This window comes from Filicampus tigris, chromosome 2 (assembly GCF_054856515.1).
Source record: "Filicampus tigris isolate MCC_2025a chromosome 2, RoL_Ftig_1.0, whole genome shotgun sequence".
NCBI lineage: Eukaryota > Metazoa > Chordata > Actinopteri > Syngnathiformes > Syngnathidae > Filicampus > Filicampus tigris.
In genome coordinates, this window is record NC_141218.1 from 6,939,095 (window position 1) to 6,966,976 (window position 27,882).

General features: G+C 48.1%; 2 protein-coding genes across 2 annotated transcripts; both read right to left on the reverse strand.

The window, feature by feature from the left end:
- On the reverse strand, positions 1–4,204 carry LOC147151100 (uncharacterized). The gene is made up of 4 exons (XM_086024608.1): positions 1,793–4,204; positions 1,610–1,674; positions 734–879; positions 1–645 (listed from the first exon to the last, which is right to left on the reverse strand). Exons 1-4 carry the CDS (start codon positions 3,914–3,916, stop codon positions 560–562), a joined length of 2,421 nt encoding a protein of 806 aa, XP_085880734.1. The 5' UTR covers positions 3,917–4,204; the 3' UTR covers positions 1–559.
- LOC147151101 (uncharacterized) lies at positions 4,132–27,676 on the reverse strand. Its single transcript, XM_086024589.1, has 19 exons — positions 27,597–27,676; positions 25,820–26,321; positions 23,815–24,154; positions 23,036–23,202; positions 22,144–22,840; positions 21,812–22,002; positions 21,146–21,155; positions 20,329–21,072; positions 19,261–19,935; positions 17,382–19,023; positions 15,503–15,734; positions 15,350–15,414; positions 15,055–15,257; positions 10,283–10,692; positions 9,039–10,054; positions 7,754–8,183; positions 6,659–7,291; positions 4,466–5,458; positions 4,132–4,137 (listed from the first exon to the last, which is right to left on the reverse strand). The coding sequence occupies exons 1-19, from the start codon at positions 27,674–27,676 to the stop codon at positions 4,132–4,134; spliced, it is 9,036 nt and encodes a 3,011-aa protein (XP_085880715.1).
- Between the last annotated feature and the right edge of the window lie 206 nt (positions 27,677–27,882).

Here is a 27,882-nt window from a genome sequence, read left to right on the forward strand (position 1 = left end):
ACAATTTTTTGAAATAGTTTTTTTTATTGGGCCTCACTACATTAGATACATACATAATAGACATTGCATTGTCCTGAATTGATAAATAATAATAACCACAGTTGAAGTGTTTTAAATAAGATATATTAAAATGAGAATTTCATAACCACAAAAATACCTCTGAAAGTGCATGTCTGGCTAGAAACTCTGCGGCAGAATTAAATAATTAAAGCGACAAGTTCGAGAGGAAGACGCGACTTTGCATTGATGACCGCCAAGTTCGGGTGGGACCTCTGTCACTTATGTTGAAGAAGACATTTGGTAGGACTCTGATTTTGCGATGCTCGGTTAACATCCGTCGGAAATCATCAAAATGAGCCTAAAATGGCCGCTTCCAACCAAAATGGCAGATTTCTCATGTTGACGTGCCTAACGACTTGCATGTTAAGACACCGGCGTTGGGGGCTGATTGCCCACCCCAGGAAAAAACGTTATTCAGTCATAGATGGAATTTTTGCATTTAAAAAGAAATGAAATAAAATAGATAGCAGTCCTGATGTGAATCAATATGTGGTGACGCTTATTGCTGATTGGACAGGATCCACGAAAGTGCCGCCAGACAGGTTGCGCTGAACAGGCTGATCTTGTGGTTCGTTCCGCTCGAAACTGGAAAAACACAATCAGGTTTGAGTTGTAATTGGAACCAGTTCTAATTCTGTTCGAGATTGATTAAAATATAAACAGAGAAATGTACCGATTCCTTCGATGGTGATGGAGCTTTGCTCGATGTCGAAGCCACTGACGACCGAGGCGGCGTCTCTCAGGACCGTGGCGATTGCCGTGTTATTTGGCGCCGTGTTGGTGAACTGGAGGTCCATGTCGTTGATGACTGAGCCAGGTCTGCCAGTGAAGAAAAAATACATGCAATATTAATTGAAGAAGGAAAACGGCCTGTTTTTTCTTCTCTAGAAGTTAAGCAGAAGTGTTGACACTGAACTGAAATTCTGTAAAATTACTGCATGGAGGGGATTTTTAAAAATACTGACTTATAGTACAACTGCTCAAATTATGATCAATGAGAAGTATTTCGAATGAGTATTGCTAACGTGCTCAAATGTAAACATGGAGCAAATTAGTAACTCGAGAACCAAAGTCAAATTTTCTGTATGAGCTTCCATTCGGTTATGAAGTGTGGAAGAAAGATGTAAAGTATGTCCCTTAATATTTGGAATTTTTTAGTTGTGTGGAATTTTGAAAATGTGGGAATTTGGGAGCTGGGAAAATAGTTCCACGATTGTGAAATTGAGAAATATGGCAGGGTTCAGTAAAAGGTATTGACATTTCTGCATTAATTTGGAAATGTCATCTTGGAAATGTGGAAATACTGAAAAAGTTCTGCGTATGTTCTGAATGAACTGAAGATTTTGAAGTTGCCCATTTCAGTGGGATTTATGTCATGACAAATGTGGAAATGGGGAATAGAAATGTCCTGAACATTTTGACTTTGGAATCCAAGTTTTAGAAAGACAAATGAGTTAGTAGGAAATAAAAATATGAGCTTTCTTTGGTGCAGAATAACAGCTCCTCAACATCCATGCAATAATCCAAAAAACGGGCACCAGCACGTCACCTGTATCCAATGATAATCAGGATCCTGAAGATGGTAGGAAATTCCCTTTGGAATAAAGGTTGAAGCTGAAAAAAAAAACCATTCAAAATAAATGAGTGCTTCCATGCTTATTATTGCAATTTATTGGTGAAGTAACCAATTCGAACGACTAGTATCGTTCCTAATTTTGTCATTGTTTCTTACCTGACTTTTTATCATGGTCGATCGAAACACAAACTCAGGAGACGACTGATTCAGCAGGTCGTTCGTAAACGTGCTTTGAAGAGATCGGAAAGAAACTCGTCTGATTATTATGGTAACGGCAGTCGCCGTCGTCGTGGTTGCCACTTGTGTTGCTCCCGGCATGGTTGTTGCAACACTTCCTGTCACTGCGTTTGTCGCGGCATTTCCTGTCGTGGCATTTATCACGGCATTTCCTGTTGTGGCATTTTCCGTCGCGGCATTTTCCGTCGCGGCATTTGTCGTCACGGCATTTCCTGTCGTGGATTTTGCTTCAGTAAGGTTCGCTGTGGTTGACACTTGTGCCGGGGATCCCGTCAGTGCGGCAGCGGGTGTCGTTGTTATCGTCGGTGTTCCTGTTGCCGACTTGGTCACTGTTGTTGCGCGTTCCGCAGTTGTCGGCAATGCGTTTCCTGTTGTTAGGACCGATTGCGTTGTTGTTCTCGAAGGTGTTTCCGCCACAGTGATTGCCTTTGTTGTTGTCGGATCATTTGTCATCTTCGTTGTAGTAGATGTTGCGACGGATGCAAACCCTGCTGTTGTTGCAGTTAATGGTTGGGCTATTGTTGTTGTTGCTGCCTCCGTTGGGAGAGCAGGCGTTGCTGTGTTACTTGTTGCTCCAGATTCAAGATCTGCTGTTGTCGCTGTGGTTGATGTTTGTACAATTGCCTGTGCGGTTGTTGTCTGAGATGGTGTCGCAGTTGTTGCCTCTGTTGTGGCCAGTGACGCTTGCACAGTTGTTGCAGATTCTGTTGCAACGGCTCCAGCAGTTGTTGTCCGAGCAGGTGATGCTGTCTCAGATGCTCCTGGTAGTGCTGTGGTTGTTCCGGCAGTCAATTTTGTTGTGGTCACAGTTGTTTCGTCAGAGGTGGTCGCTGCCTCAGTCATTGTCGTAACAGGCTTTGCTGTTGCTCCACTTGTCGGCACAGTTTCAACAGTTGTCCCAATGGTTGTTTCAGGTTGTGCAGTTGTGGCTACTGCAGTTGTTTCAGAGATTGTTGCCCCTGTGGCCGCTGCAGATGCTGTTGCCGTTTCACTAGATGCTGTGGATGTCAACCCCGCCGTTGATATGGGAGCTGATGTTTCTGCGGTTGTCTCAGTGGTTGTTCCAGATTCTGCAGTGGTGGCTACAACTGATGTTTCAGCAGTTGCTGCCCCTGTTGCCACCGCAGCAGTCGTCAAGATTTCACTCGTTGCTGTAGATGTCGTCAATGCTGCTATTGTTGTGGGAGCTGATTTTTCTACGGTTGTCCCAATGGTTGTTTCAGGTTCTACAGTTATGGCTACAGTTGTTGTTTCAGCAGGTGTCGCCACTGCTGTTGTTGTGGCAGCTGTTGTTGTTTCTTCCGTTGGTGTGGCAGCTGTTGTTGTGTCGGCAAGTGTCGCCACTGCTGTTGTTGTGGCAACTGTTGTTTCTGCCGCTGTTGTGTCTGAGGTTGTTGTTTCTGCAGGTGTCATAAATGCCATTGTGGTAGAGTCTGTTGTTGTGACAACTGTTGTTTTTTCAGCCAGCGTCGTCAATTCTGTTGTGGCAACTGTTGTTGTTTCTGCCCCTGTTGTGGGAGCAGTTGTTTCTGCAGATGTCGTTACTGTCTTTGTGGCAGAGTCTGTTGTTGTAGCAACTGTCATATCTGCCGTTGTTGTGGAAACTGTTGTTATTTCAACAGGTGACGTCACTTCTGTTGTTGTGGCAGCTGTTGTTGTGTCGGCAAGTGTCGTCACTGCTGTTGTTGTTTCAGCAGGTGTCGTCACTGCTGTTCTTGTGGCAGCGGTTGTTTCTTCTACCGGTGTCATAAATGCTGTTGTTGTGGCAACTGTTGTTGTTTCAGCAGGTGTCGTCACTGCTGTTGTTGTGGCAACTGTTGTTGTTTCCTCCGTTGTTGTAGCAGCGGTTATTGTTTCTTCCGTTGTTGTGGCAGCTGTTGTTGTGTCGGCAAGTGTTGTCACTGCTGTAGTTGTGGCAACTGTTGTTGTTTCTTCCATTGTTGTGGCAGCAGTTGTTGTTTCTTCCATTGTTGTGGCAGCTGTTGTTGTGTCGGCAAGTGTTGTCACTGCTGTAGTTGTGTCAGCTGTTGTTGTTTCTTCCATTGTTGTGGCAACTGTTGTTGCTTCTTCCGTTGTTGTGGCAGCAGTTGTTGTGGCAGCGGTTGTTACTTCAGCAGAAGTCGTCACTGCTGTTGTTGTGGCAACTGTTGTTGCTTCTTCCGTTGTTGTGGCAGCAGTTGTTGTTTCTTCCGTTGTTGTGGCAACTGTTGTTGTTTCTTCCGTTGTTGTGGCAGCTGTTCTTGTGTCAGCAAGTGTCGTCACTGCTGTTGTTGTGGCAGCAGGTGTCGTCACTGCTGTTGTTGTGGCAACTGTTGTTGTTTCAGCAGGTCTCGTCACTGCTGTTGTTGTGGCAACTGTTGTTGTTTCAGCAGGTGTCGTCACTGCTGTTGTTGTGGCAGCGGTTGTTGTTTCTTCCGTTGTTGTGGCAGCAAGTGTCGTCACTGCTGTTGTTGTTGCTTCAACAGGTGTTGTCACTGCTGTTGTTGTGGCAACTGTTGTTGTTTCAGCAAGTGTCGTCACTGCTGTTGTTGTGGCAGCGGTTGTTGTTTCAGCAGGTGTCGTAACTGCTGTTGTTGTGGTAGCGGTTGTTACTTCGGCAGGTGTCGTAACTGCTGTTGTTGTGGCAGCGGTTGTTGTTTCTTCTGTTGTTGTGGCAGCGGTTGTTGTTTCAGCAGGTGTCGTAATTGCTGTTGTTGTGGCAGCGGTTGTTGTTTCAGCAGGTGTCGTAACTGCTGTTGTTGTGGCAGCGGTTGTTACTTCGGCAGGTGTCGTAACTGCTGTTGTTGTGGCAGCAGTTGTTGTTTCTTCCGTTGTTGTGGCAGCAAGTGTCGTCACAGCTGTTGTTGTTGCTTCAGCAGGTGTTGTCACCGCTGTTGTTGTGGCAACTGTTGTTGTTTCAGCAGGTGTCGTAACTGCTGTTGTTGTGGCAGCGGTTGTTGTTTCTTCCGTTGTTGTGGCAGCAGGTGTCGTCACTGCTGTTGTTGTGGCAACTGTTGTTGTTTCAGCAGGTCTCGTCACTGCTGTTGTTGTGGCAACTGTTGTTGTTTCAGCAGGTGTCGTCACTGCTGTTGTTGTTTCTTCCGATGTTGTTTCAGCAGGTGTCGTCACTGCTGTTGTTGATGCTTCAGCAGGTGTCGTAACTGTTGTTGTTGTGGCAGCGGTTGTTGTTTCTTCCGTTGTTGTGGCAGCAAGTGTCGTCACAGCTGTTGTTGTTGCTTCAGCAGGTGTCGTCACTGCTGTTGTTGTGGCAGCGGTTGTTGCTTCAGCAGGTGTTGTCACTGCTGTTGTTGTGGCAGCGGTTGTTGCTTCAGCAGGTGTTGTCACTGCTGTTGTTGTGGCAACTGTTGTTGCTTCTTCCGTTGTTGTGGCAGCAGTTGTTGTTTCTTCCGTTGTTGTGGCAACTGTTGTTGTTTCTTCCGTTGTTGTGGCAGCTGTTCTTGTGTCAGCAAGTGTCGTCACTGCTGTTGTTGTGGCAGCAGGTGTCGTCACTGCTGTTGTTGTGGCAACTGTTGTTGTTTCAGCAGGTCTCGTCACTGCTGTTGTTGTGGCAACTGTTGTTGTTTCAGCAGGTGTCGTCACTGCTGTTGTTGTGGCAGCGGTTGTTGTTTCTTCCGTTGTTGTGGCAGCAAGTGTCGTCACTGCTGTTGTTGTTGCTTCAACAGGTGTTGTCACTGCTGTTGTTGTGGCAACTGTTGTTGTTTCAGCAAGTGTCGTCACTGCTGTTGTTGTGGCAGCGGTTGTTGTTTCTTCCATTGTTGTTTCAGCAGGTGTCATCACTGCTGTTGTTGTTGCTTCAGCAGGTGTTGTCACTGCTGTTGTTGTGGCAGCGGTTGTTGCTTCAGCAGGTGTTGTCACTGCTGTTGTTGTGGCAACTGTTGTTGTTTCAGCAGGTGTCGGAACTGCTGTTGTTGTGGCAGCGGTTGTTGTTTCTTCCGTTGTTGTGGCAGCAAGTGTCGTCACTGCTGTTGTTGTTGCTTCAGCAGGTGTTGTCACTGCTGTTGTTGTGGCAATTGTTGTTGTTTCAGCAGGTGTCGTAACTGCTGTTGTTGTGGCAGCGGTTGTTGTTTCTTCCGTTGTTGTGGCAGCAGGTGTCGTCACTGCTGTTGTTGTGGCAACTGTTGTTGTTACAGCAGGTCTCGTCACTGCTGTTGTTGTGGCAACTATTGTTGTTTCAGCAAGTGTCGTCATTGCTGTTGTTGTGGCAGCGGTTGTTGTTTCTTCCGTTGTTGTGGCAGCAAGTGTCGTCACTGCTGTTGTTGTTGCTTCAGCAGGTGTCGTCACTGCTGTTGTTGTGAGAGCGGTTGTTGTTTCAGCAGGTATCGGAACTGCTGTTGTTGTGGCAGCGGTTGTTGTTTCTTCCGTTGTTGTGGCAGCAAGTGTCGTCACTGCTGTTGTTGTTGCTTCAGCAGGTGTTGTCACCGCTGTTGTTGTGGCAACTGTTGTTGTTTCAGCAGGTGTCGTAACTGCTGTTGTTGTGGCAGCGGTTGTTGTTTCTTCCGTTGTTGTGGCAGCAGGTGTCGTCACTGCTGTTGTTGTGGCAACTGTTGTTGTTTCAGCAGGTCTCGTCACTGCTGTTGTTGTGGCAACTGTTGTTGTTTCAGCAGGTGTCGTCACTGCTGTTGTTGTTTCTTCCGATGTTGTTTCAGCAGGTGTCGTCACTGCTGTTGTTGATGCTTCAGCAGGTGTCGTAACTGTTGTTGTTGTGGCAGCGGTTGTTGTTTCTTCCGTTGTTGTGGCAGCAAGTGTCGTCACAGCTGTTGTTGTTGCTTCAGCAGGTGTCGTCACTGCTGTTGTTGTGGCAGCGGTTGTTGCTTCAGCAGGTGTTGTCACTGCTGTTGTTGTGGCAGCGGTTGTTGTTTCTTCCGTTGTTGTGGCAGCAAGTGTCGTCACTGCTGTTGTTGTTGCTTCAGCAGGTGTTGTCACTGCTGTTGTTGTGGCAACTGTTGTTGTTTCAGCAGGTGTCGTCACTGCTGTTGTTGTGGCAGCGGTTGTTGTTATTTCCGTTGTTGTGGCAGCAAGTATCGTCACTGCTGTTGTTGTTGCTTCAGCAGGTGTTGTCACTGCTGTTGTTGCGGCAACTGTTGTTGTTTCAGCAAGTGTCGTAACTGCTGTTGTTGTGGCAGCGGTTGTTACTTCGGCAGGTGTCGTAACTGCTGTTGTTGTGGCAGCGGTTGTTGTTTCTTCCGATGTTGTGGCAGCAAGTGTCGTCACTGCTGTTGTTGTTGCTTCAGCAGGTGTCGTCACTGCTGTTGTTGTGGCAGCGGTTGTTGTTTCTTCCGTTGTTGTTTCAGCAGGTGTCATCACTGCTGTTGTTGTTGCTTCAGCAGGTGTTGTCACTGCTGTTGTTGTGGCAACTGTTGTTGTTTCAGCAGGTCTTGTCACTGCTGTTGTTGTGGCAACTGTTGTTGTTTCAGCAAGTGTCGTCACTGCTGTTGTTGTGGCAGCGGTTGTTGTTTCAGCAGGTGTCGTAACTGCTGTTGTTGTGGTAGCGGTTGTTACTTCGGCAGGTGTCGTAACTGCTGTTGTTGTGGCAGCGGTTGTTGTTTCTTCTGTTGTTGTGGCAGCGGTTGTTGTTTCAGCAGGTGTCGTAATTGCTGTTGTTGTGGCAGCGGTTGTTGTTTCAGCAGGTGTCGTAACTGCTGTTGTTGTGGCAGCGGTTGTTACTTCGGCAGGTGTCGTAACTGCTGTTGTTGTGGCAGCAGTTGTTGTTTCTTCCGTTGTTGTGGCAGCAAGTGTCGTCACAGCTGTTGTTGTTGCTTCAGCAGGTCTCGTCACTGCTGTTGTTGTGGCAACTGTTGTTGTTTCAGCAGGTGTCGTCACTGCTGTTGTTGTGGCAGCGGTTGTTGTTTCTTCCGTTGTTGTGGCAGCAAGTGTCGTCACTGCTGTTGTTGTTGCTTCAACAGGTGTTGTCACTGCTGTTGTTGTGGCAACTGTTGTTGTTTCAGCAAGTGTCGTCACTGCTGTTGTTGTGGCAGCGGTTGTTGTTTCTTCCATTGTTGTTTCAGCAGGTGTCATCACTGCTGTTGTTGTTGCTTCAGCAGGTGTTGTCACTGCTGTTGTTGTGGCAGCGGTTGTTGCTTCAGCAGGTGTTGTCACTGCTGTTGTTGTGGCAACTGTTGTTGTTTCAGCAGGTGTCGGAACTGCTGTTGTTGTGGCAGCGGTTGTTGTTTCTTCCGTTGTTGTGGCAGCAAGTGTCGTCACTGCTGTTGTTGTTGCTTCAGCAGGTGTTGTCACTGCTGTTGTTGTGGCAATTGTTGTTGTTTCAGCAGGTGTCGTAACTGCTGTTGTTGTGGCAGCGGTTGTTGTTTCTTCCGTTGTTGTGGCAGCAGGTGTCGTCACTGCTGTTGTTGTGGCAACTGTTGTTGTTACAGCAGGTCTCGTCACTGCTGTTGTTGTGGCAACTATTGTTGTTTCAGCAAGTGTCGTCATTGCTGTTGTTGTGGCAGCGGTTGTTGTTTCTTCCGTTGTTGTGGCAGCAAGTGTCGTCACTGCTGTTGTTGTTGCTTCAGCAGGTGTCGTCACTGCTGTTGTTGTGAGAGCGGTTGTTGTTTCAGCAGGTATCGGAACTGCTGTTGTTGTGGCAGCGGTTGTTGTTTCTTCCGTTGTTGTGGCAGCAAGTGTCGTCACTGCTGTTGTTGTTGCTTCAGCAGGTGTTGTCACCGCTGTTGTTGTGGCAACTGTTGTTGTTTCAGCAGGTGTCGTAACTGCTGTTGTTGTGGCAGCGGTTGTTGTTTCTTCCGTTGTTGTGGCAGCAGGTGTCGTCACTGCTGTTGTTGTGGCAACTGTTGTTGTTTCAGCAGGTCTCGTCACTGCTGTTGTTGTGGCAACTGTTGTTGTTTCAGCAGGTGTCGTCACTGCTGTTGTTGTTTCTTCCGATGTTGTTTCAGCAGGTGTCGTCACTGCTGTTGTTGATGCTTCAGCAGGTGTCGTAACTGTTGTTGTTGTGGCAGCGGTTGTTGTTTCTTCCGTTGTTGTGGCAGCAAGTGTCGTCACAGCTGTTGTTGTTGCTTCAGCAGGTGTCGTCACTGCTGTTGTTGTGGCAGCGGTTGTTGCTTCAGCAGGTGTTGTCACTGCTGTTGTTGTGGCAGCGGTTGTTGTTTCTTCCGTTGTTGTGGCAGCAAGTGTCGTCACTGCTGTTGTTGTTGCTTCAGCAGGTGTTGTCACTGCTGTTGTTGTGGCAACTGTTGTTGTTTCAGCAGGTGTCGTCACTGCTGTTGTTGTGGCAGCGGTTGTTGTTATTTCCGTTGTTGTGGCAGCAAGTATCGTCACTGCTGTTGTTGTTGCTTCAGCAGGTGTTGTCACTGCTGTTGTTGCGGCAACTGTTGTTGTTTCAGCAAGTGTCGTAACTGCTGTTGTTGTGGCAGCGGTTGTTACTTCGGCAGGTGTCGTAACTGCTGTTGTTGTGGCAGCGGTTGTTGTTTCTTCCGATGTTGTGGCAGCAAGTGTCGTCACTGCTGTTGTTGTTGCTTCAGCAGGTGTCGTCACTGCTGTTGTTGTGGCAGCGGTTGTTGTTTCTTCCGTTGTTGTTTCAGCAGGTGTCATCACTGCTGTTGTTGTTGCTTCAGCAGGTGTTGTCACTGCTGTTGTTGTGGCAACTGTTGTTGTTTCAGCAGGTCTTGTCACTGCTGTTGTTGTGGCAACTGTTGTTGTTTCAGCAAGTGTCGTCACTGCTGTTGTTGTGGCAACTGTTGTTGTTTCAGCAAGTGTCGTCACTGCTGTTGTTGTGGCAGCGGTTGTTGTTTCAGCAGGTGTCGTAACTGCTGTTGTTGTGGTAGCGGTTGTTACTTCGGCAGGTGTCGTAACTGCTGTTGTTGTGGCAGCGGTTGTTGTTTCTTCTGTTGTTGTGGCAGCGGTTGTTGTTTCAGCAGGTGTCGTAATTGCTGTTGTTGTGGCAGCGGTTGTTGTTTCAGCAGGTGTCGTAACTGCTGTTGTTGTGGCAGCGGTTGTTACTTCGGCAGGTGTCGTAACTGCTGTTGTTGTGGCAGCAGTTGTTGTTTCTTCCGTTGTTGTGGCAGCAAGTGTCGTCACAGCTGTTGTTGTTGCTTCAGCAGGTGTCGTCACTGCTGTTGTTGTGGCAGCAGTTGTTGTTTCAGCAGGTGTCGTAACTGCTGTTGTTGTGGCAGCGGTTGTTTTTTCAGCAGGTGTCGTAACTGCTGTTGTTGTGGCAGCGGTTGTTGTTTCCTCCGTTGTTGTGGCAGCGGTTGTTGTGTCGGCAATCGTCGTCCCTGCTGTTGTTGTGGCAGCTGTTGTTGTTTCAACAGGTGTCGTCACTGCTGTTGTTGTGGCAACTGTTGATACTTCGGCAGGTGTCGTAACTGCTGTTGTTGTGGCAGCGGTTGTTGTTTCTTCCGTTGTTGTGGCAGCAAGTGTCGTCACTGCTGTTGTTGTTGCTTCAGCAGGTGTTGTCACTGCTGTTGTCGTGGCAACTGTTGTTGTTTCAGCAGGTGTTGTAACTGCTGTTGTTGTGGCAGCGGTTGTTGTTTCAGCAGGTGTCGTAATTGCTGTTGTTGTGGCAGCGGTTGTTGTTTCAGCAGGTGTCGTAACTGCTGTTGTTGTGGCAGCGGTTGTTACTTCGGCAGGTGTCGTAACTGCTGTTGTTGTGGCAGCGGTTGTTGTTTCTTCCATTGTTGTGGCAGCAAGTGTCGTCACTGCTGTTGTTGTTGCTTCAGCAGGTGTCGTCACTGCTGTTGTGGTGGAAACTGTTGTTGTTTCAACAGGTGTCGTCACTGCTGTTGTTGTGGCAACTGTTGTTGTTTCAGCAGGTGTCGTAACTGCTGTTGTTGTGGCAGCGGTTGTTACTTCGGCAGGTGTCGTAACTGCTGTTGTTGTGGCAGCGGTTGTTGTTTCTTCCGTTGTTGTGGCAGCAAGTGTCGTCACTGCTGTTGTTGTTGCTTCAGCAGGTGTCGTCACTGCTGTTGTTGTGGCAACTGTTGTTGTTTCAACAGGTGTCGTCGCTGCTGTTGTTATGGCAACTGTTGTTGTTTCAGCAGGTGTCGTAACTGCTGTTGTTGTGGCAGCGGTTGTTGTTTCAGCAGGTGTCGTCACTGCTGTTGTTGTTGCTTCAGCAGGTGTTGTCACTGCTGTTGTTGTGGCAGCGGTTGTTGTTTCTTCTGTTGTTGTGGCAGCAAGTGTCGTCACTGCTGTTGTTGTTGTTTCAGCAGGTGTTGTCACTGCTGTTGTTGTGGCAGCGGTTGTTGTTTCTTCTGTTGTTGTGGCAGCAAGTGTCGTCACTGCTGTTGTTGTTGCTTCAGCAGGTGTAGTCACTGCTGTTGTTGTGGCAACTGTTGTTACTTCGGCAGGTGTCGTAACTGCTGTTGTTGTGGCAGCGGTTGTTTTTTCTTCCGTTGTTGTGGCAGCAAGTGTCGTCACTGCTGTTGTTGCTGCTTCAGCAGGTGTCGTCACTGCTGTTGTTGTGGCAGCGGTTGTTGTTTCTTCTGTTGTTAAGGCAGCAAGTGTCGTCACTGCTGTTGTTGTTGCTTCAGCAGGTGTAGTCACTGCTGTTGTTGTGGCAACTGTTGTTACTTCGGCAGGTGTCGTAACTGCTGTTGTTGTGGCAGCGGTTGTTGTTTCTTCCGTTGTTGTGGCAGCAAGTGTCGTCACTGCTGTTGTCGTTGCTTCAGCAGGTGTCGTCACTGCTGTTGTTGTGGCAACTGTTGTTGTTTCAACAGGTGTCATCACTGCTGTTGTTGTGGCAACTGTTGTTGTTTCAGCAGGTGTCGTAACTGCTGTTGTTGTGGCAGCGGTTGTTGTTTCAGCAGGTGTCGTAACTGCTGTTGTGGCAGCGGTTGTTGTTTCAGCAGGTGTCGTAACTGCTGTTGTTGTGGCAGCGGTTGTTGTTTCTTCCGTTGTTGTGGCAGCAAGTGTCGTCACTGCTGTTGTTGTTGCTTCAGCAGGTGTTGTCACTGCTGTTGTTGTGGCAGCGGTTGTTGTTTCTTCCGTTATTGTGGCAGCAAGTGTCGTCACTGCTGTTGTTGTTGCTTCAGCAGGTGTCGTCACTGCTGTTGTTGTGGCAACTGTTGTTGTTTCAACAGGTGTCATCACTGCTGTTGTTGTGGCAACTGTTGTTGTTTCAGCAGGTGTCGTAACTGCTGTTGTTGTGGCAGCGGTTGTTGTTTCAGCAGGTGTCGTAACTGCTGTTGTGGCAGCGGTTGTTGTTTCAGCAGGTGTCGTAACTGCTGTTGTTGTGGCAGCGGTTGTTGTTTCTTCCGTTGTTGTGGCAGCAAGTGTCGTCACTGCTGTTGTTGTTGCTTCAGCAGGTGTTGTCACTGCTGTTGTTGTGGCAGCGGTTGTTGTTTCTTCCGTTATTGTGGCAGCAAGTGTCGTCACTGCTGTTGTTGTTGCTTCAGCAGGTGTCGTCACTGCTGTTGTTGTGGCAGCGGTTGTTGTTTCTTCTGTTGTTGTGGCAGCAAGTGTCGTCACTGCTGTTGTTGTTGCTTCAGCAGGTGTAGTCACTGCTGTTGTTGTGGCAACTGTTGTTACTTCGGCAGGTGTCGTAACTGCTGTTGTTGTGGCAGCGGTTGTTGTTTCTTCCGTTGTTGTGGCAGCAAGTGTCGTCACTGCTGTTGTTGTTGCTTCAGCAGGTGTCGTCACTGCTGTTGTTGTGGCAACTGTTGTTGTTTCAACAGGTGTCGTCGCTGCTGTTGTTATGGCAACTGTTGTTGTTTCAGCAGGTGTCGTAACTGCTGTTGTTGTGGCAGCGGTTGTTGTTTCAGCAGGTGTCGTAACTGCTGTTGTTGTGGCAGCGGTTGTTGTTTCAGCAGGTGTCGTAACTGCTGTTGTTGTGGCAGCGGTTGTTGTTTCTTCCGTTGTTGTGGCAGCAAGTGTCGTCACTGCTGTTGTTGTTGCTTCAGCAGGTGTTGTCACTGCTGTTGTTGTGGCAGCGGTTGTTGTTTCTTCCGTTATTGTGGCAGCAAGTGTCGCCTCTGCTGTTGTTGTTGCTTCAGCAGGTGTTGTCACTGCTGTTGTTGTGGCAACTGTTGTTGCTTCAGTAGGTGTCGTCACTGCTGTTGTTGTGGCAGCGGTTGTTGTTTCTTCCGTTGTTGTGGAAGCAAGTGTCGTCACTGCTGTTGTTGTTGCTTCAGCAGGTGTTGTCACTGCTGTTGTTGTGGCAACTGTTGATACTTCGGCAGGTGTCGTAACTGCTGTTGTTGTGGCAGCGGTTGTTGTTTCTTCCGTTGTTGTGGCAGCAAGTGTCGTCACTGCTGTTGTTGTTGCTTCAGCAGGTGTTGTCACTGCTGTTGTTGTGGCAACTGTTGTTGTTTCAGCAGGTGTCGTAACTGCTGTTGTTGTGGCAGCGGTTGTTGTTTCAGCAGGTGTCGTAATTGCTGTTGTTGTGGCAGCGGTTGTTGTTTCAGCAGGTGTCGTAACTGCTGTTGTTGTGGCAGCGGTTGTTACTTCGGCAGGTGTCGTAACTGCTGTTGTTGTGGCAGCGGTTGTTGTTTCTTCTGTTGTTGTGGCAGCGGTTGTTGTTTCAGCAGGTGTCGTAATTGCTGTTGTTGTGGCAGCGGTTGTTGTTTCAGCAGGTGTCGTAACTGCTGTTGTTGTGGCAGCGGTTGTTGTTTCAGCAGGTGTCGTAACTGCTGTTGTTGTGGCAGCGGTTGTTACTTCGGCAGGTGTCGTAACTGCTGTTGTTGTGGCAGCGGTTGTTGTTTCTTCCGTTGTTGTGGCAGCAAGTGTCGTCACAGCTGTTGTTGTTGCTTCAGCAGGTGTCGTCACTGCTGTTGTTGTGGCAGCGGTTGTTGTTTCAGCAGGTGTCGTAACTGCTGTTGTTGTGGCAGCGGTTGTTTTTTCAGCAGGTGTCGTAACTGCTGTTGTTGTGGCAGCGGTTGTTGTTTCCTCCGTTGTTGTGGCAGCGGTTGTTGTGTCGGCAATCGTCGTCCCTGCTGTTGTTGTGGCAGCTGTTGTTGTTTCAACAGGTGTCGTCACTGCTGTTGTTGTGGCAATTGTTGTTGTTTCAGCAGGTGTCGTAACTGCTGTTGTTGTGGCAGCGGTTGTTGTTTCTTCCGTTGTTGTGGCAGCAAGTGTCGTCACTGCTGTTGTTGTTGCTTCAGCAGGTGTTGTCACTGCTGTTGTTGTGGCAACTGTTGTTGCTTCAGTAGGTGTCGTCACTGCTGTTGTTGTGGCAGCGGTTGTTGTTTCTTCCGTTGTTGCTTCAGCAGGTGTCGTCACTGCTGTTGTTGTGGCAACGGTTGTTGTTTCTTCCGTTGTTGTGGCAGCAAGTGTTGTCTCTGCTGTTGTTGTTGCTTCAGCAGGTGTTGTCACTGCTGTTGCTGTGGCAACTGTTGTTGTTTCAGCAGGTGTCGTCACTGCTGTTGTTGTTGTTTCAGCAGGTGTTGTCACTGCTGTTGCTGTGGCAACTGTTGTTGTTTCAGCAGGTGTCGTCACTGCTGTTGTTGTTGTTTCAGCAGGTGTCGTCACTGTTGTTGTTGTGGCAGCGGTTGTTGCTTCAGCAGGTGTCGTCACTGCTGTTGTTGTGGCAGCGGTTGTTGTTTCTTCCGTTGTTGTTTCAGCAGGTGTCATCACTGCTGTTGTTGTTGCTTCAGCAGGTGTTGTCACTGCTGTTGTTGTGGCAACTGATGTTGTTTCAGCAGGTGTCGTAACTGCTGTTGTTGTGGCAGCGGTTGTTGTTTCTTCTGTTGTTGTGGCAGCGGTTGTTGTTTCAGCAGGTGTCGTAATTGCTGTTGTTGTGGCAGCGGTTGTTGTTTCAGCAGGTGTTGTCACTGCTGTTGTTGTGGCAACTGTTGTTGTTTCAGCAGGTGTCGTCACTGCTGTTGTTGTGGCAGCGGTTGTTGTTTCTTCCGTTGTTGTTTCAGCAGGTGTCATCACTGCTGTTGTTGTTGCTTCAGCAGGTGTTGTCACTGCTGTTGTTGTGGCAACTGATGTTGTTTCAGCAGGTGTCGTCACTGCTGTTGTTGTGGCAGCGGTTGTTTCTTTAGCAGGTGTCGTCACTGATGTTGTTGTCGCAACTGTTGTTGTTTCAGCAGGTGTCGTCACTGCTGTTGTTGTGGCAGCAGTTGTTGTTTCTTCCGTTGTTGTGACAGCAAATGTCGTCACTGGTGTTGTTGTTGCTTCAGCAGGTGTCGTCACTGCTGTTGTGGTGGAAACTGTTGTTGCTACACCTTGTGTTGTTACTGCTGTTGTGGCAATTGTTGCTTCAGCAGGCGTCGTCACTTCTGTTGTGCCAACTATTGTTCCTGCAATTGTTGTGTCAGTGGTTGTTGTTTCCATCTGTGTTTCTGTTGACTCAACAGTGATGGAGCTGGTTTCAATGTCAAAGCCACTGACAGTTGAAGCTGCATCAGACAAGACATCCGCAATTTGGGTGTTACTTGGTGTAGATGTGGCTGTGAACTCAACATCCATGACATTAACCACTGAGCCCCTCCTGCAGAAGAAATCACAAAAACATTTTTCAAACTGTAGTTATTTTAAGATCTAGTTCACCTGTTAGACAAATTAACAGCAGCAGTAAGGTACCTAAACTCGATGATGATGAGGATCAAGAAGGAGAAAGGAAATCTTTCCATAAATTTGAGTGAAAGCTATGGAGGGGGAAAAAGAATGAGTTAAGCAGAGTTGATTTTCAGTGAAATTGCAATGCATTGTGGAACATGAATTTTTTTGACTTACTTGTGTCTTGATCATGGCTGCTCTGCTTTGGTAAGCTGCAGAGTTCGAATTCTCCAAATCACTAGTAAATGTGCTTTGAAGAGATCTAAAAGTAACTCGTTTGGTGGTTCTGGCAATAGAGTCTGTTGTAGCAACTGTTGTTGCTTCAGCAGGTGTCATCACTGCTGCTGTTGTGGCAACTGTTGTTGCTTTAGAAGGTGTTGTCACTCCTGTTGTTGTGGCAGCGGTTGTTGTGTCGGCAACTGTCGTCACTGCTGCTGTTGTGACATCTGTTGTTGTTTCATCCGTTGTTGTGGCAGCTGTTGTTGTTTCTTCAATTGTTGTGGCAGCTGTTGTGTCAGCATGTGTCGTCACCGCTGCTGTTGTGGCAACTGTTGTTGCTTTAGAAGGTGTTGTCACTCCTGTTGTTGTGGCAGCGGTTGCTGTGTCGGCAACTGTCGTCACTGCTGCTGTTGTGACATCTGTTGTTGTTTCATCCGTTGTTGTGGCAACTGTTCTTGTTTCTTCCGTTGTTGTGGCAGCTGTTGTTGTTACTTCCGTTGTTGTGGCAGCTGTTGTTGTTTCTTCCGTTGTTGTGGCAGCTGTTGTTGTGTCGGCAGGTGTCGTCACTGCTGCTGTTGTGACAGCTTTTGTTGTTTCTTCCATTGTTGTGGCAACTGTTGTCATTTCTTCCGTTGTTGTGACAGCGGTTGTTGTTTCTCCAATTGTTGTGGCAACTGTTGTTGCTTCTTCCGTTGTTGTGGCAATTGTTGTTGTTTCTTCCGTTGTTGTGGCAGCTGTTGTTGTTTCTCCAATTGTTGTGGCAACTGTTGTTGCTTCTTCCGTTGTTGTGGCAATTGTTGTTGTTTCTTCCGTTGTTGTGGCAGCTGTTGTTGTTTCTTCCGTTGTTTTGGCAGATGTTGTTGTTCCTCCCGTTGTTGTGGCAGCTGTTGTTTGTTCGGCATGTGTCGTCACAGCTGTTATTGTGGCAGCTGTTGTTGTTTCTTCCGTTGCTGTGGCAACTGTTGTTGTTTCTTCCGTTGCTGTGGCAACTGTTGTTGTTTCTTCCGTTGTTGTGGCAACTGTTGTTGTGTCGGCCAGTGTCGTCACTGCTGCTGTTGTGGCAGCTGTTGTTGTTTCTTCCATCGTTGTGGCAACTGTTGTTGTTTCTTCCGTTGTTGTGGCAGCTGTTGTTGTTTCTTCTGTTATTGTGGCAGCTGTTGTTGTTTCTTTCGTTGTTTTGGCAGCTGTTGTTGTTTCTTCCGTTGTTGTCGCAACTGTTGTTGTTTCTTCCTTTGTTGTGGCAGCTGATGTTGTTCCTTCCGTTGTTGTGGCAGCTGTTGTTGTGTCAGCAGGTGTCGACACGGCTGTTATTGTGGCAACTGTTATTGTTCCTTCCGTTGTTGTGGCAGCTGTTGTCGGTTCGGCATGTGTCGTCACATCTGTTGTTGTGGCAGCTGTTGTTGTTTCTTCCGTTGTTGTGGCAACTGTTGATGTTTCTTCCATTGTTGTGGCAGCTGTTACTGTGTCGGCAAGTGTCGTCACTGCTGCTGTTGTGGCAGCTGTTGTTGTTTCTTCTGTTGTTGTGGCAGCTGTTGTTGTTTCTTCCGTTGTTGTGGCAGCTGTTGTTGTGTCGGCAATTGTCGTCACTGCTGTTGTTGTGGCAGCTGTTGTTGTTTCTTCCGTTGTTGTGTCAGCGGTTGTTGTTTCTTCCGTTGTTGTGTCAGCGGTTGTTGTTTCTTCCGTTGTTGTGTCAGCGGTTGTTGTTTCTTCCGTTGTTGTGGCAGCGGTTGTTGTTTCTTCCGTTGTTGTGGCAGCTGTTGTCGGTTCGGCATGTGTCGTCACATCTGTTGTTGTGGCAGCTGTTGTTGTTTCTTCCGTTGTTGTGGCAACTGTTGATGTTTCTTCCATTGTTGTGGCAGCTGTTACTGTGTCGGCAAGTGTCGTCACTGTTGCTGTTGTGGCAGCTGTTGTTGTTTCTTCTGTTGTTGTGGCAGCTGTTGTTGTTTCTTCCGTTGTTGTGTCAGCGGTTGTTGTTTCTTCCGTTGTTGTGGCAGCGGTTGTTGTTTCTTCCGTTGTTGTGGCAGCTGTTGTTGTTTCTTCCGTTGTTGTGGCAGCTGTTGTTGTGTCGGCAATTGTCGTCACTGCTGTTGTTGTGGCAGCTGTTGTTGTTTCTTCCGTTGTTGTGTCAGCGGTTGTTGTGTCTGCAATCGTCGTCACTGATGTTGTTGTGGCAGCTGTTGTTGTTTCTTCCGTTGTTGTGGCAGCTGTTGTTGTTTCTTCCGTTGTTGTGGCAGCTGTTGTTGTTTCTTCCGTTGTTGTGGCAGCTGTTGTTGTTTCTTCCGTTGTTGTGTCAGCGGTTGTTGTGTCTGCAATCGTCGTCACTGATGTTGTTGTGGCAGCTGTTGTTGTTTCTTCCGTTGTTGTGGCAGCTGTTGTTGTTTCTTCCGTTGTTGTGGCAGCTGTTGTTGTTTCTTCCGTTGTTGTGGCAGCTGTTGTTGTTTCTTCCGTTGTTGTGGCAGCTGTTGTTGTTTCTTCCGTTGTTGTGGCAGCTGTTGTTGTGTCGGCAATTGTCGTCACTGCTGTTGTTGTGGCAGCTGTTGTTGTTTCTTCCGTTGTTGTGGCAGCTGTTGTTGTTTCTTCTGTTGTTGTGGCAGCTGTTGTTGTTTCTTCCGTTGTTGTGTCAGCGGTTGTTGTTTCTTCCGTTGTTGTAGCAGCGGTTGTTGTTTCTTCCGTTGTTGTGGCAGCTGTTGTTGTTTCTTCCGTTGTTTTGGCAGCTGTTGTTGTGCCGGCAATCGTCGTCACTGCTGTTGTTGTGGCAGCTGTTGTTGTTTCTTCCGTTGTTGTGGCAGCTGTTGTTGTTTCTTCTGTTGTTTTGGCAGCTGTTGTTGTGTCGGCAATCGTTGTCACTGCTGTTGTTGTGGCAGCTGTTGTTGTTTCTTCCGTTGTTGTGGCAGCGGTTGTTGTTTCTTCCATTGTTGTGGCAGCGGTTGTTGTTTCTTCCGTTGTTGTGTCAGCGGTTGTTTTTTCTTCCGTTGTTGTGGCAGCTGTTGTTGTTTCTTCCGTTGTTGTGGCAGCTGTTGTTGTTTCTTCCGTTGTTGTGGCAGCTGTTGTTGTGTCGGCAATTGTCGTCACTGCTGTTGTTGTGGCAGCTGTTGTTGTTTCTTCCGTTGTTGTGTCAGCGGTTGTTGTGTCTGCAATCGTCGTCACTGATGTTGTTGTGGCAGCTGTTGTTGTTTCTTCCGTTGTTGTGGCAGCTGTTGTTGTTTCTTCCGTTGTTGTGGCAGCTGTTGTTGTTTCTTCCGTTGTTGTGGCAGCTGTTGTTGTTTCTTCCGTTGTTGTGTCAGCGGTTGTTGTGTCTGCAATCGTCGTCACTGATGTTGTTGTGGCAGCTGTTGTTGTTTCTTCCGTTGTTGTGGCAGCTGTTGTTGTTTCTTCCGTTGTTGTGGCAGCTGTTGTTGTTTCTTCCGTTGTTGTGGCAGCTGTTGTTGTTTCTTCCGTTGTTGTGGCAGCTGTTGTTGTTTCTTCCGTTGTTGTGGCAGCTGTTGTTGTGTCGGCAATTGTCGTCACTGCTGTTGTTGTGGCAGCTGTTGTTGTTTCTTCCGTTGTTGTGGCAGCTGTTGTTGTTTCTTCTGTTGTTGTGGCAGCTGTTGTTGTTTCTTCCGTTGTTGTGTCAGCGGTTGTTGTTTCTTCCGTTGTTGTAGCAGCGGTTGTTGTTTCTTCCGTTGTTGTGGCAGCTGTTGTTGTTTCTTCCGTTGTTTTGGCAGCTGTTGTTGTGCCGGCAATCGTCGTCACTGCTGTTGTTGTGGCAGCTGTTGTTGTTTCTTCCGTTGTTGTGGCAGCTGTTGTTGTTTCTTCTGTTGTTTTGGCAGCTGTTGTTGTGTCGGCAATCGTTGTCACTGCTGTTGTTGTGGCAGCTGTTGTTGTTTCTTCCGTTGTTGTGGCAGCGGTTGTTGTTTCTTCCATTGTTGTGGCAGCGGTTGTTGTTTCTTCCGTTGTTGTGTCAGCGGTTGTTTTTTCTTCCGTTGTTGTGGCAGCTGTTGTTGTTTCTTCCGTTGTTGTGGCAGCGGTTGTTGTTTCTTCAGTTGTTGTGGCAGCTGATGTTGTGTCGGCAAGTGTCATCACTGCTGCTGTTGTGGCAGCTGTTGTTGTTTCTTCTGTTGTTGTGGTAGCGGTTGTTGTTTCTTCAGTTGTTGTGGCAGCTGTTGTTGTGTCGGCAATCGTCGTCACTGCTGTTGTTGTAGCAGCTGTTGTTTCTTCAGTTGTTGTGGCAGCGGTTGTTGTTTCTTCCGTTGTTGTGTCAGCGGTTGTTGTTTCTTCCGTTGTTGTGGCAGCTGTTGTTGTTTCTTCCGTTGTTGTGGCAGCTGTTGTTGTTTCTTCCGTTGTTGTGGCATCTGTTGTTGTTTCTTCCGTTGTTGTGGCAGCTGTTGTTGTTTCTTCCGTTGTTGTGGCAGCTGTTGTTGTGTCGGCAATCGTCGTCACTGCTGTTGTTGTGGCAGCTGTTGTTGTTTCTTCCGTTGTTGTGTCAGCGGTTGTTGTTTCTTCCGTTGTTGTGTCGGCAATCGTCGTCACTGCTGTTGTTGTGGCAGCTGTTGTTGTTTCTTCCGTTGTTGTGGCAGCTGTTGTTGTTTCTTCCGTTGTTGTGGCAGCGGTTGTTGTTTCTTCTGTTGTTGTGGCAGCTGTTGTTGTTTCTTCCGTTGTTTTGGCAGCTGTTGTTGTGTCGGCAATCGTCGTCACTGCTGTTGTTGTGGCAGCTGTTGTTTCTTCCGTTGTTGTGGCAGCGGTTGTTGTTTCTTCCGTTGTTGTGGCAGCTGTTGTTGTTTCTTCCGTTGTTGTGGCAGCTGTTGTTGTGTCTGCAATCGTCGTCACTGATGTTGTTGTGGCAGCTGTTGTTGTTTCTTCCGTTGTTGTGGCAGCGGTTGTTGTTTCTTCCATTGTTGTGGCAGCGGTTGTTGTTTCTTCCGTTGTTGTGGCAGCTGTTGTTGTTTCTTCCGTTGTTGTGGCATCTGTTGTTGTTTCTTCCGTTGTTGTGGCAGCGGTTGTTGTTTCTTCCGTTGTTGTGGCAGCTGTTGTTGTTTCTCCCGTTGTTGTGGCAGCTGTTGTTGTGTCGGCAATCGTCGTCACTGCTGTTGTTGTGGCAGCTGTTGTTGTTTCTTCCGTTGTTGTGGCAGCTGTTGTTGTTTCTTCCGTTGTTGTGGCAGCGGTTGTTGTTTCTTCTGTTGTTGTGGCAGCTGTTGTTGTGTCGGCAATCGTCGTCACTGCTGTTGTTGTGGCAGCTGCTGTTGTTTCTTCCATTGTTGTGGCAGCTGTTGTTGTTTCTTCCGTTGTTGTGGCAGCTGTTGTTGTTTCTTCCGTTGTTTTGGCAGCTGTTGTTGTGTCGGCAATCGTCGTCACTGCTGTTGTTGTGGCAGCTGTTGTTGTTTCTTCCGTTGTTGTGGCAGCGGTTGTTGTTTCTTCCATTGTTGTGGCAGCGGTTGTTGTTTCTTCCGTTGTTGTGTCAGCGGTTGTTGTTTCTTCCGTTGTTGTGGCAGCGGTTGTTGTTTCTTCCGTTGTTGTGGCAGCTGTTGTTGTTTCTTCCGTTGTTGTGGCAGCTGTTGTTGTGTCGGCAATTGTCGTCACTGCTGTTGTTGTGGCAGCTGTTGTTGTTTCTTCCATTGTTGTGGCAGCTGTTGTTCTGGCAGCAGTTGTTGTTTCTTCCGTTGTTGTGGCAGCTGTTGTTGTTTCTTCCGTTGTTGTGGCACCTGTTGTTGTTTCTTCCGTTGTTGTGGCACCTGTTGTTGTTTCTTCCGTTGTTGTGGCAGCTGTTGTTGTTTCTTCTGTTGTTGTGGCAGCTGTTGTTGTTTCTTCCGTTGTTTTGGCAGCTGTTATTGTGTCTGCAATCGTCGTAACTGCTGTTGTTGTGGCAGCAGTTGTTGTTTCTTCCGTTGTTGTGGCAGCAAGTGTCGTCACAGCTGTTGTTGTTGCTTCAGCAGGTGTCGTCACTGCTGTTGTTGTGGCAGCAGTTGTTGTTTCAGCAGGTGTCGTAACTGCTGTTGTTGTGGCAGCGGTTGTTTTTTCAGCAGGTGTCGTAACTGCTGTTGTTGTGGCAGCGGTTGTTGTTTCCTCCGTTGTTGTGGCAGCGGTTGTTGTGTCGGCAATCGTCGTCCCTGCTGTTGTTGTGGCAGCTGTTGTTGTTTCAACAGGTGTCGTCACTGCTGTTGTTGTGGCAACTGTTGATACTTCGGCAGGTGTCGTAACTGCTGTTGTTGTGGCAGCGGTTGTTGTTTCTTCCGTTGTTGTGGCAGCAAGTGTCGTCACTGCTGTTGTTGTTGCTTCAGCAGGTGTTGTCACTGCTGTTGTCGTGGCAACTGTTGTTGTTTCAGCAGGTGTTGTAACTGCTGTTGTTGTGGCAGCGGTTGTTGTTTCAGCAGGTGTCGTAATTGCTGTTGTTGTGGCAGCGGTTGTTGTTTCAGCAGGTGTCGTAACTGCTGTTGTTGTGGCAGCGGTTGTTACTTCGGCAGGTGTCGTAACTGCTGTTGTTGTGGCAGCGGTTGTTGTTTCTTCCATTGTTGTGGCAGCAAGTGTCGTCACTGCTGTTGTTGTTGCTTCAGCAGGTGTCGTCACTGCTGTTGTGGTGGAAACTGTTGTTGTTTCAACAGGTGTCGTCACTGCTGTTGTTGTGGCAACTGTTGTTGTTTCAGCAGGTGTCGTAACTGCTGTTGTTGTGGCAGCGGTTGTTACTTCGGCAGGTGTCGTAACTGCTGTTGTTGTGGCAGCGGTTGTTGTTTCTTCCGTTGTTGTGGCAGCAAGTGTCGTCACTGCTGTTGTTGTTGCTTCAGCAGGTGTCGTCACTGCTGTTGTTGTGGCAACTGTTGTTGTTTCAACAGGTGTCGTCGCTGCTGTTGTTATGGCAACTGTTGTTGTTTCAGCAGGTGTCGTAACTGCTGTTGTTGTGGCAGCGGTTGTTGTTTCAGCAGGTGTCGTCACTGCTGTTGTTGTTGCTTCAGCAGGTGTTGTCACTGCTGTTGTTGTGGCAGCGGTTGTTGTTTCTTCTGTTGTTGTGGCAGCAAGTGTCGTCACTGCTGTTGTTGTTGTTTCAGCAGGTGTTGTCACTGCTGTTGTTGTGGCAGCGGTTGTTGTTTCTTCTGTTGTTGTGGCAGCAAGTGTCGTCACTGCTGTTGTTGTTGCTTCAGCAGGTGTAGTCACTGCTGTTGTTGTGGCAACTGTTGTTACTTCGGCAGGTGTCGTAACTGCTGTTGTTGTGGCAGCGGTTGTTTTTTCTTCCGTTGTTGTGGCAGCAAGTGTCGTCACTGCTGTTGTTGCTGCTTCAGCAGGTGTCGTCACTGCTGTTGTTGTGGCAGCGGTTGTTGTTTCTTCTGTTGTTAAGGCAGCAAGTGTCGTCACTGCTGTTGTTGTTGCTTCAGCAGGTGTAGTCACTGCTGTTGTTGTGGCAACTGTTGTTACTTCGGCAGGTGTCGTAACTGCTGTTGTTGTGGCAGCGGTTGTTGTTTCTTCCGTTGTTGTGGCAGCAAGTGTCGTCACTGCTGTTGTCGTTGCTTCAGCAGGTGTCGTCACTGCTGTTGTTGTGGCAACTGTTGTTGTTTCAACAGGTGTCATCACTGCTGTTGTTGTGGCAACTGTTGTTGTTTCAGCAGGTGTCGTAACTGCTGTTGTTGTGGCAGCGGTTGTTGTTTCAGCAGGTGTCGTAACTGCTGTTGTGGCAGCGGTTGTTGTTTCAGCAGGTGTCGTAACTGCTGTTGTTGTGGCAGCGGTTGTTGTTTCTTCCGTTGTTGTGGCAGCAAGTGTCGTCACTGCTGTTGTTGTTGCTTCAGCAGGTGTTGTCACTGCTGTTGTTGTGGCAGCGGTTGTTGTTTCTTCCGTTATTGTGGCAGCAAGTGTCGTCACTGCTGTTGTTGTTGCTTCAGCAGGTGTCGTCACTGCTGTTGTTGTGGCAACTGTTGTTGTTTCAACAGGTGTCATCACTGCTGTTGTTGTGGCAACTGTTGTTGTTTCAGCAGGTGTCGTAACTGCTGTTGTTGTGGCAGCGGTTGTTGTTTCAGCAGGTGTCGTAACTGCTGTTGTGGCAGCGGTTGTTGTTTCAGCAGGTGTCGTAACTGCTGTTGTTGTGGCAGCGGTTGTTGTTTCTTCCGTTGTTGTGGCAGCAAGTGTCGTCACTGCTGTTGTTGTTGCTTCAGCAGGTGTTGTCACTGCTGTTGTTGTGGCAGCGGTTGTTGTTTCTTCCGTTATTGTGGCAGCAAGTGTCGTCACTGCTGTTGTTGTTGCTTCAGCAGGTGTCGTCACTGCTGTTGTTGTGGCAGCGGTTGTTGTTTCTTCTGTTGTTGTGGCAGCAAGTGTCGTCACTGCTGTTGTTGTTGCTTCAGCAGGTGTAGTCACTGCTGTTGTTGTGGCAACTGTTGTTACTTCGGCAGGTGTCGTAACTGCTGTTGTTGTGGCAGCGGTTGTTGTTTCTTCCGTTGTTGTGGCAGCAAGTGTCGTCACTGCTGTTGTTGTTGCTTCAGCAGGTGTCGTCACTGCTGTTGTTGTGGCAACTGTTGTTGTTTCAACAGGTGTCGTCGCTGCTGTTGTTATGGCAACTGTTGTTGTTTCAGCAGGTGTCGTAACTGCTGTTGTTGTGGCAGCGGTTGTTGTTTCAGCAGGTGTCGTAACTGCTGTTGTTGTGGCAGCGGTTGTTGTTTCAGCAGGTGTCGTAACTGCTGTTGTTGTGGCAGCGGTTGTTGTTTCTTCCGTTGTTGTGGCAGCAAGTGTCGTCACTGCTGTTGTTGTTGCTTCAGCAGGTGTTGTCACTGCTGTTGTTGTGGCAGCGGTTGTTGTTTCTTCCGTTATTGTGGCAGCAAGTGTCGCCTCTGCTGTTGTTGTTGCTTCAGCAGGTGTTGTCACTGCTGTTGTTGTGGCAACTGTTGTTGCTTCAGTAGGTGTCGTCACTGCTGTTGTTGTGGCAGCGGTTGTTGTTTCTTCCGTTGTTGTGGAAGCAAGTGTCGTCACTGCTGTTGTTGTTGCTTCAGCAGGTGTTGTCACTGCTGTTGTTGTGGCAACTGTTGATACTTCGGCAGGTGTCGTAACTGCTGTTGTTGTGGCAGCGGTTGTTGTTTCTTCCGTTGTTGTGGCAGCAAGTGTCGTCACTGCTGTTGTTGTTGCTTCAGCAGGTGTTGTCACTGCTGTTGTTGTGGCAACTGTTGTTGTTTCAGCAGGTGTCGTAACTGCTGTTGTTGTGGCAGCGGTTGTTGTTTCAGCAGGTGTCGTAATTGCTGTTGTTGTGGCAGCGGTTGTTGTTTCAGCAGGTGTCGTAACTGCTGTTGTTGTGGCAGCGGTTGTTACTTCGGCAGGTGTCGTAACTGCTGTTGTTGTGGCAGCGGTTGTTGTTTCTTCTGTTGTTGTGGCAGCGGTTGTTGTTTCAGCAGGTGTCGTAATTGCTGTTGTTGTGGCAGCGGTTGTTGTTTCAGCAGGTGTCGTAACTGCTGTTGTTGTGGCAGCGGTTGTTGTTTCAGCAGGTGTCGTAACTGCTGTTGTTGTGGCAGCGGTTGTTACTTCGGCAGGTGTCGTAACTGCTGTTGTTGTGGCAGCGGTTGTTGTTTCTTCCGTTGTTGTGGCAGCAAGTGTCGTCACAGCTGTTGTTGTTGCTTCAGCAGGTGTCGTCACTGCTGTTGTTGTGGCAGCGGTTGTTGTTTCAGCAGGTGTCGTAACTGCTGTTGTTGTGGCAGCGGTTGTTTTTTCAGCAGGTGTCGTAACTGCTGTTGTTGTGGCAGCGGTTGTTGTTTCCTCCGTTGTTGTGGCAGCGGTTGTTGTGTCGGCAATCGTCGTCCCTGCTGTTGTTGTGGCAGCTGTTGTTGTTTCAACAGGTGTCGTCACTGCTGTTGTTGTGGCAATTGTTGTTGTTTCAGCAGGTGTCGTAACTGCTGTTGTTGTGGCAGCGGTTGTTGTTTCTTCCGTTGTTGTGGCAGCAAGTGTCGTCACTGCTGTTGTTGTTGCTTCAGCAGGTGTTGTCACTGCTGTTGTTGTGGCAACTGTTGTTGCTTCAGTAGGTGTCGTCACTGCTGTTGTTGTGGCAGCGGTTGTTGTTTCTTCCGTTGTTGCTTCAGCAGGTGTCGTCACTGCTGTTGTTGTGGCAACGGTTGTTGTTTCTTCCGTTGTTGTGGCAGCAAGTGTTGTCTCTGCTGTTGTTGTTGCTTCAGCAGGTGTTGTCACTGCTGTTGCTGTGGCAACTGTTGTTGTTTCAGCAGGTGTCGTCACTGCTGTTGTTGTTGTTTCAGCAGGTGTTGTCACTGCTGTTGCTGTGGCAACTGTTGTTGTTTCAGCAGGTGTCGTCACTGCTGTTGTTGTTGTTTCAGCAGGTGTCGTCACTGTTGTTGTTGTGGCAGCGGTTGTTGCTTCAGCAGGTGTCGTCACTGCTGTTGTTGTGGCAGCGGTTGTTGTTTCTTCCGTTGTTGTTTCAGCAGGTGTCATCACTGCTGTTGTTGTTGCTTCAGCAGGTGTTGTCACTGCTGTTGTTGTGGCAACTGATGTTGTTTCAGCAGGTGTCGTAACTGCTGTTGTTGTGGCAGCGGTTGTTGTTTCTTCTGTTGTTGTGGCAGCGGTTGTTGTTTCAGCAGGTGTCGTAATTGCTGTTGTTGTGGCAGCGGTTGTTGTTTCAGCAGGTGTTGTCACTGCTGTTGTTGTGGCAACTGTTGTTGTTTCAGCAGGTGTCGTCACTGCTGTTGTTGTGGCAGCGGTTGTTGTTTCTTCCGTTGTTGTTTCAGCAGGTGTCATCACTGCTGTTGTTGTTGCTTCAGCAGGTGTTGTCACTGCTGTTGTTGTGGCAACTGATGTTGTTTCAGCAGGTGTCGTCACTGCTGTTGTTGTGGCAGCGGTTGTTTCTTTAGCAGGTGTCGTCACTGATGTTGTTGTCGCAACTGTTGTTGTTTCAGCAGGTGTCGTCACTGCTGTTGTTGTGGCAGCAGTTGTTGTTTCTTCCGTTGTTGTGACAGCAAATGTCGTCACTGGTGTTGTTGTTGCTTCAGCAGGTGTCGTCACTGCTGTTGTGGTGGAAACTGTTGTTGCTACACCTTGTGTTGTTACTGCTGTTGTGGCAATTGTTGCTTCAGCAGGCGTCGTCACTTCTGTTGTGCCAACTATTGTTCCTGCAATTGTTGTGTCAGTGGTTGTTGTTTCCATCTGTGTTTCTGTTGACTCAACAGTGATGGAGCTGGTTTCAATGTCAAAGCCACTGACAGTTGAAGCTGCATCAGACAAGACATCCGCAATTTGGGTGTTACTTGGTGTAGATGTGGCTGTGAACTCAACATCCATGACATTAACCACTGAGCCCCTCCTGCAGAAGAAATCACAAAAACATTTTTCAAACTGTAGTTATTTTAAGATCTAGTTCACCTGTTAGACAAATTAACAGCAGCAGTAAGGTACCTAAACTCGATGATGATGAGGATCAAGAAGGAGAAAGGAAATCTTTCCATAAATTTGAGTGAAAGCTATGGAGGGGGAAAAAGAATGAGTTAAGCAGAGTTGATTTTCAGTGAAATTGCAATGCATTGTGGAACATGAATTTTTTTGACTTACTTGTGTCTTGATCATGGCTGCTCTGCTTTGGTAAGCTGCAGAGTTCGAATTCTCCAAATCACTAGTAAATGTGCTTTGAAGAGATCTAAAAGTAACTCGTTTGGTGGTTCTGGCAATAGAGTCTGTTGTAGCAACTGTTGTTGCTTCAGCAGGTGTCATCACTGCTGCTGTTGTGGCAACTGTTGTTGCTTTAGAAGGTGTTGTCACTCCTGTTGTTGTGGCAGCGGTTGTTGTGTCGGCAACTGTCGTCACTGCTGCTGTTGTGACATCTGTTGTTGTTTCATCCGTTGTTGTGGCAGCTGTTGTTGTTTCTTCAATTGTTGTGGCAGCTGTTGTGTCAGCATGTGTCGTCACCGCTGCTGTTGTGGCAACTGTTGTTGCTTTAGAAGGTGTTGTCACTCCTGTTGTTGTGGCAGCGGTTGCTGTGTCGGCAACTGTCGTCACTGCTGCTGTTGTGACATCTGTTGTTGTTTCATCCGTTGTTGTGGCAACTGTTCTTGTTTCTTCCGTTGTTGTGGCAGCTGTTGTTGTTACTTCCGTTGTTGTGGCAGCTGTTGTTGTTTCTTCCGTTGTTGTGGCAGCTGTTGTTGTGTCGGCAGGTGTCGTCACTGCTGCTGTTGTGACAGCTTTTGTTGTTTCTTCCATTGTTGTGGCAACTGTTGTCATTTCTTCCGTTGTTGTGACAGCGGTTGTTGTTTCTCCAATTGTTGTGGCAACTGTTGTTGCTTCTTCCGTTGTTGTGGCAATTGTTGTTGTTTCTTCCGTTGTTGTGGCAGCTGTTGTTGTTTCTCCAATTGTTGTGGCAACTGTTGTTGCTTCTTCCGTTGTTGTGGCAATTGTTGTTGTTTCTT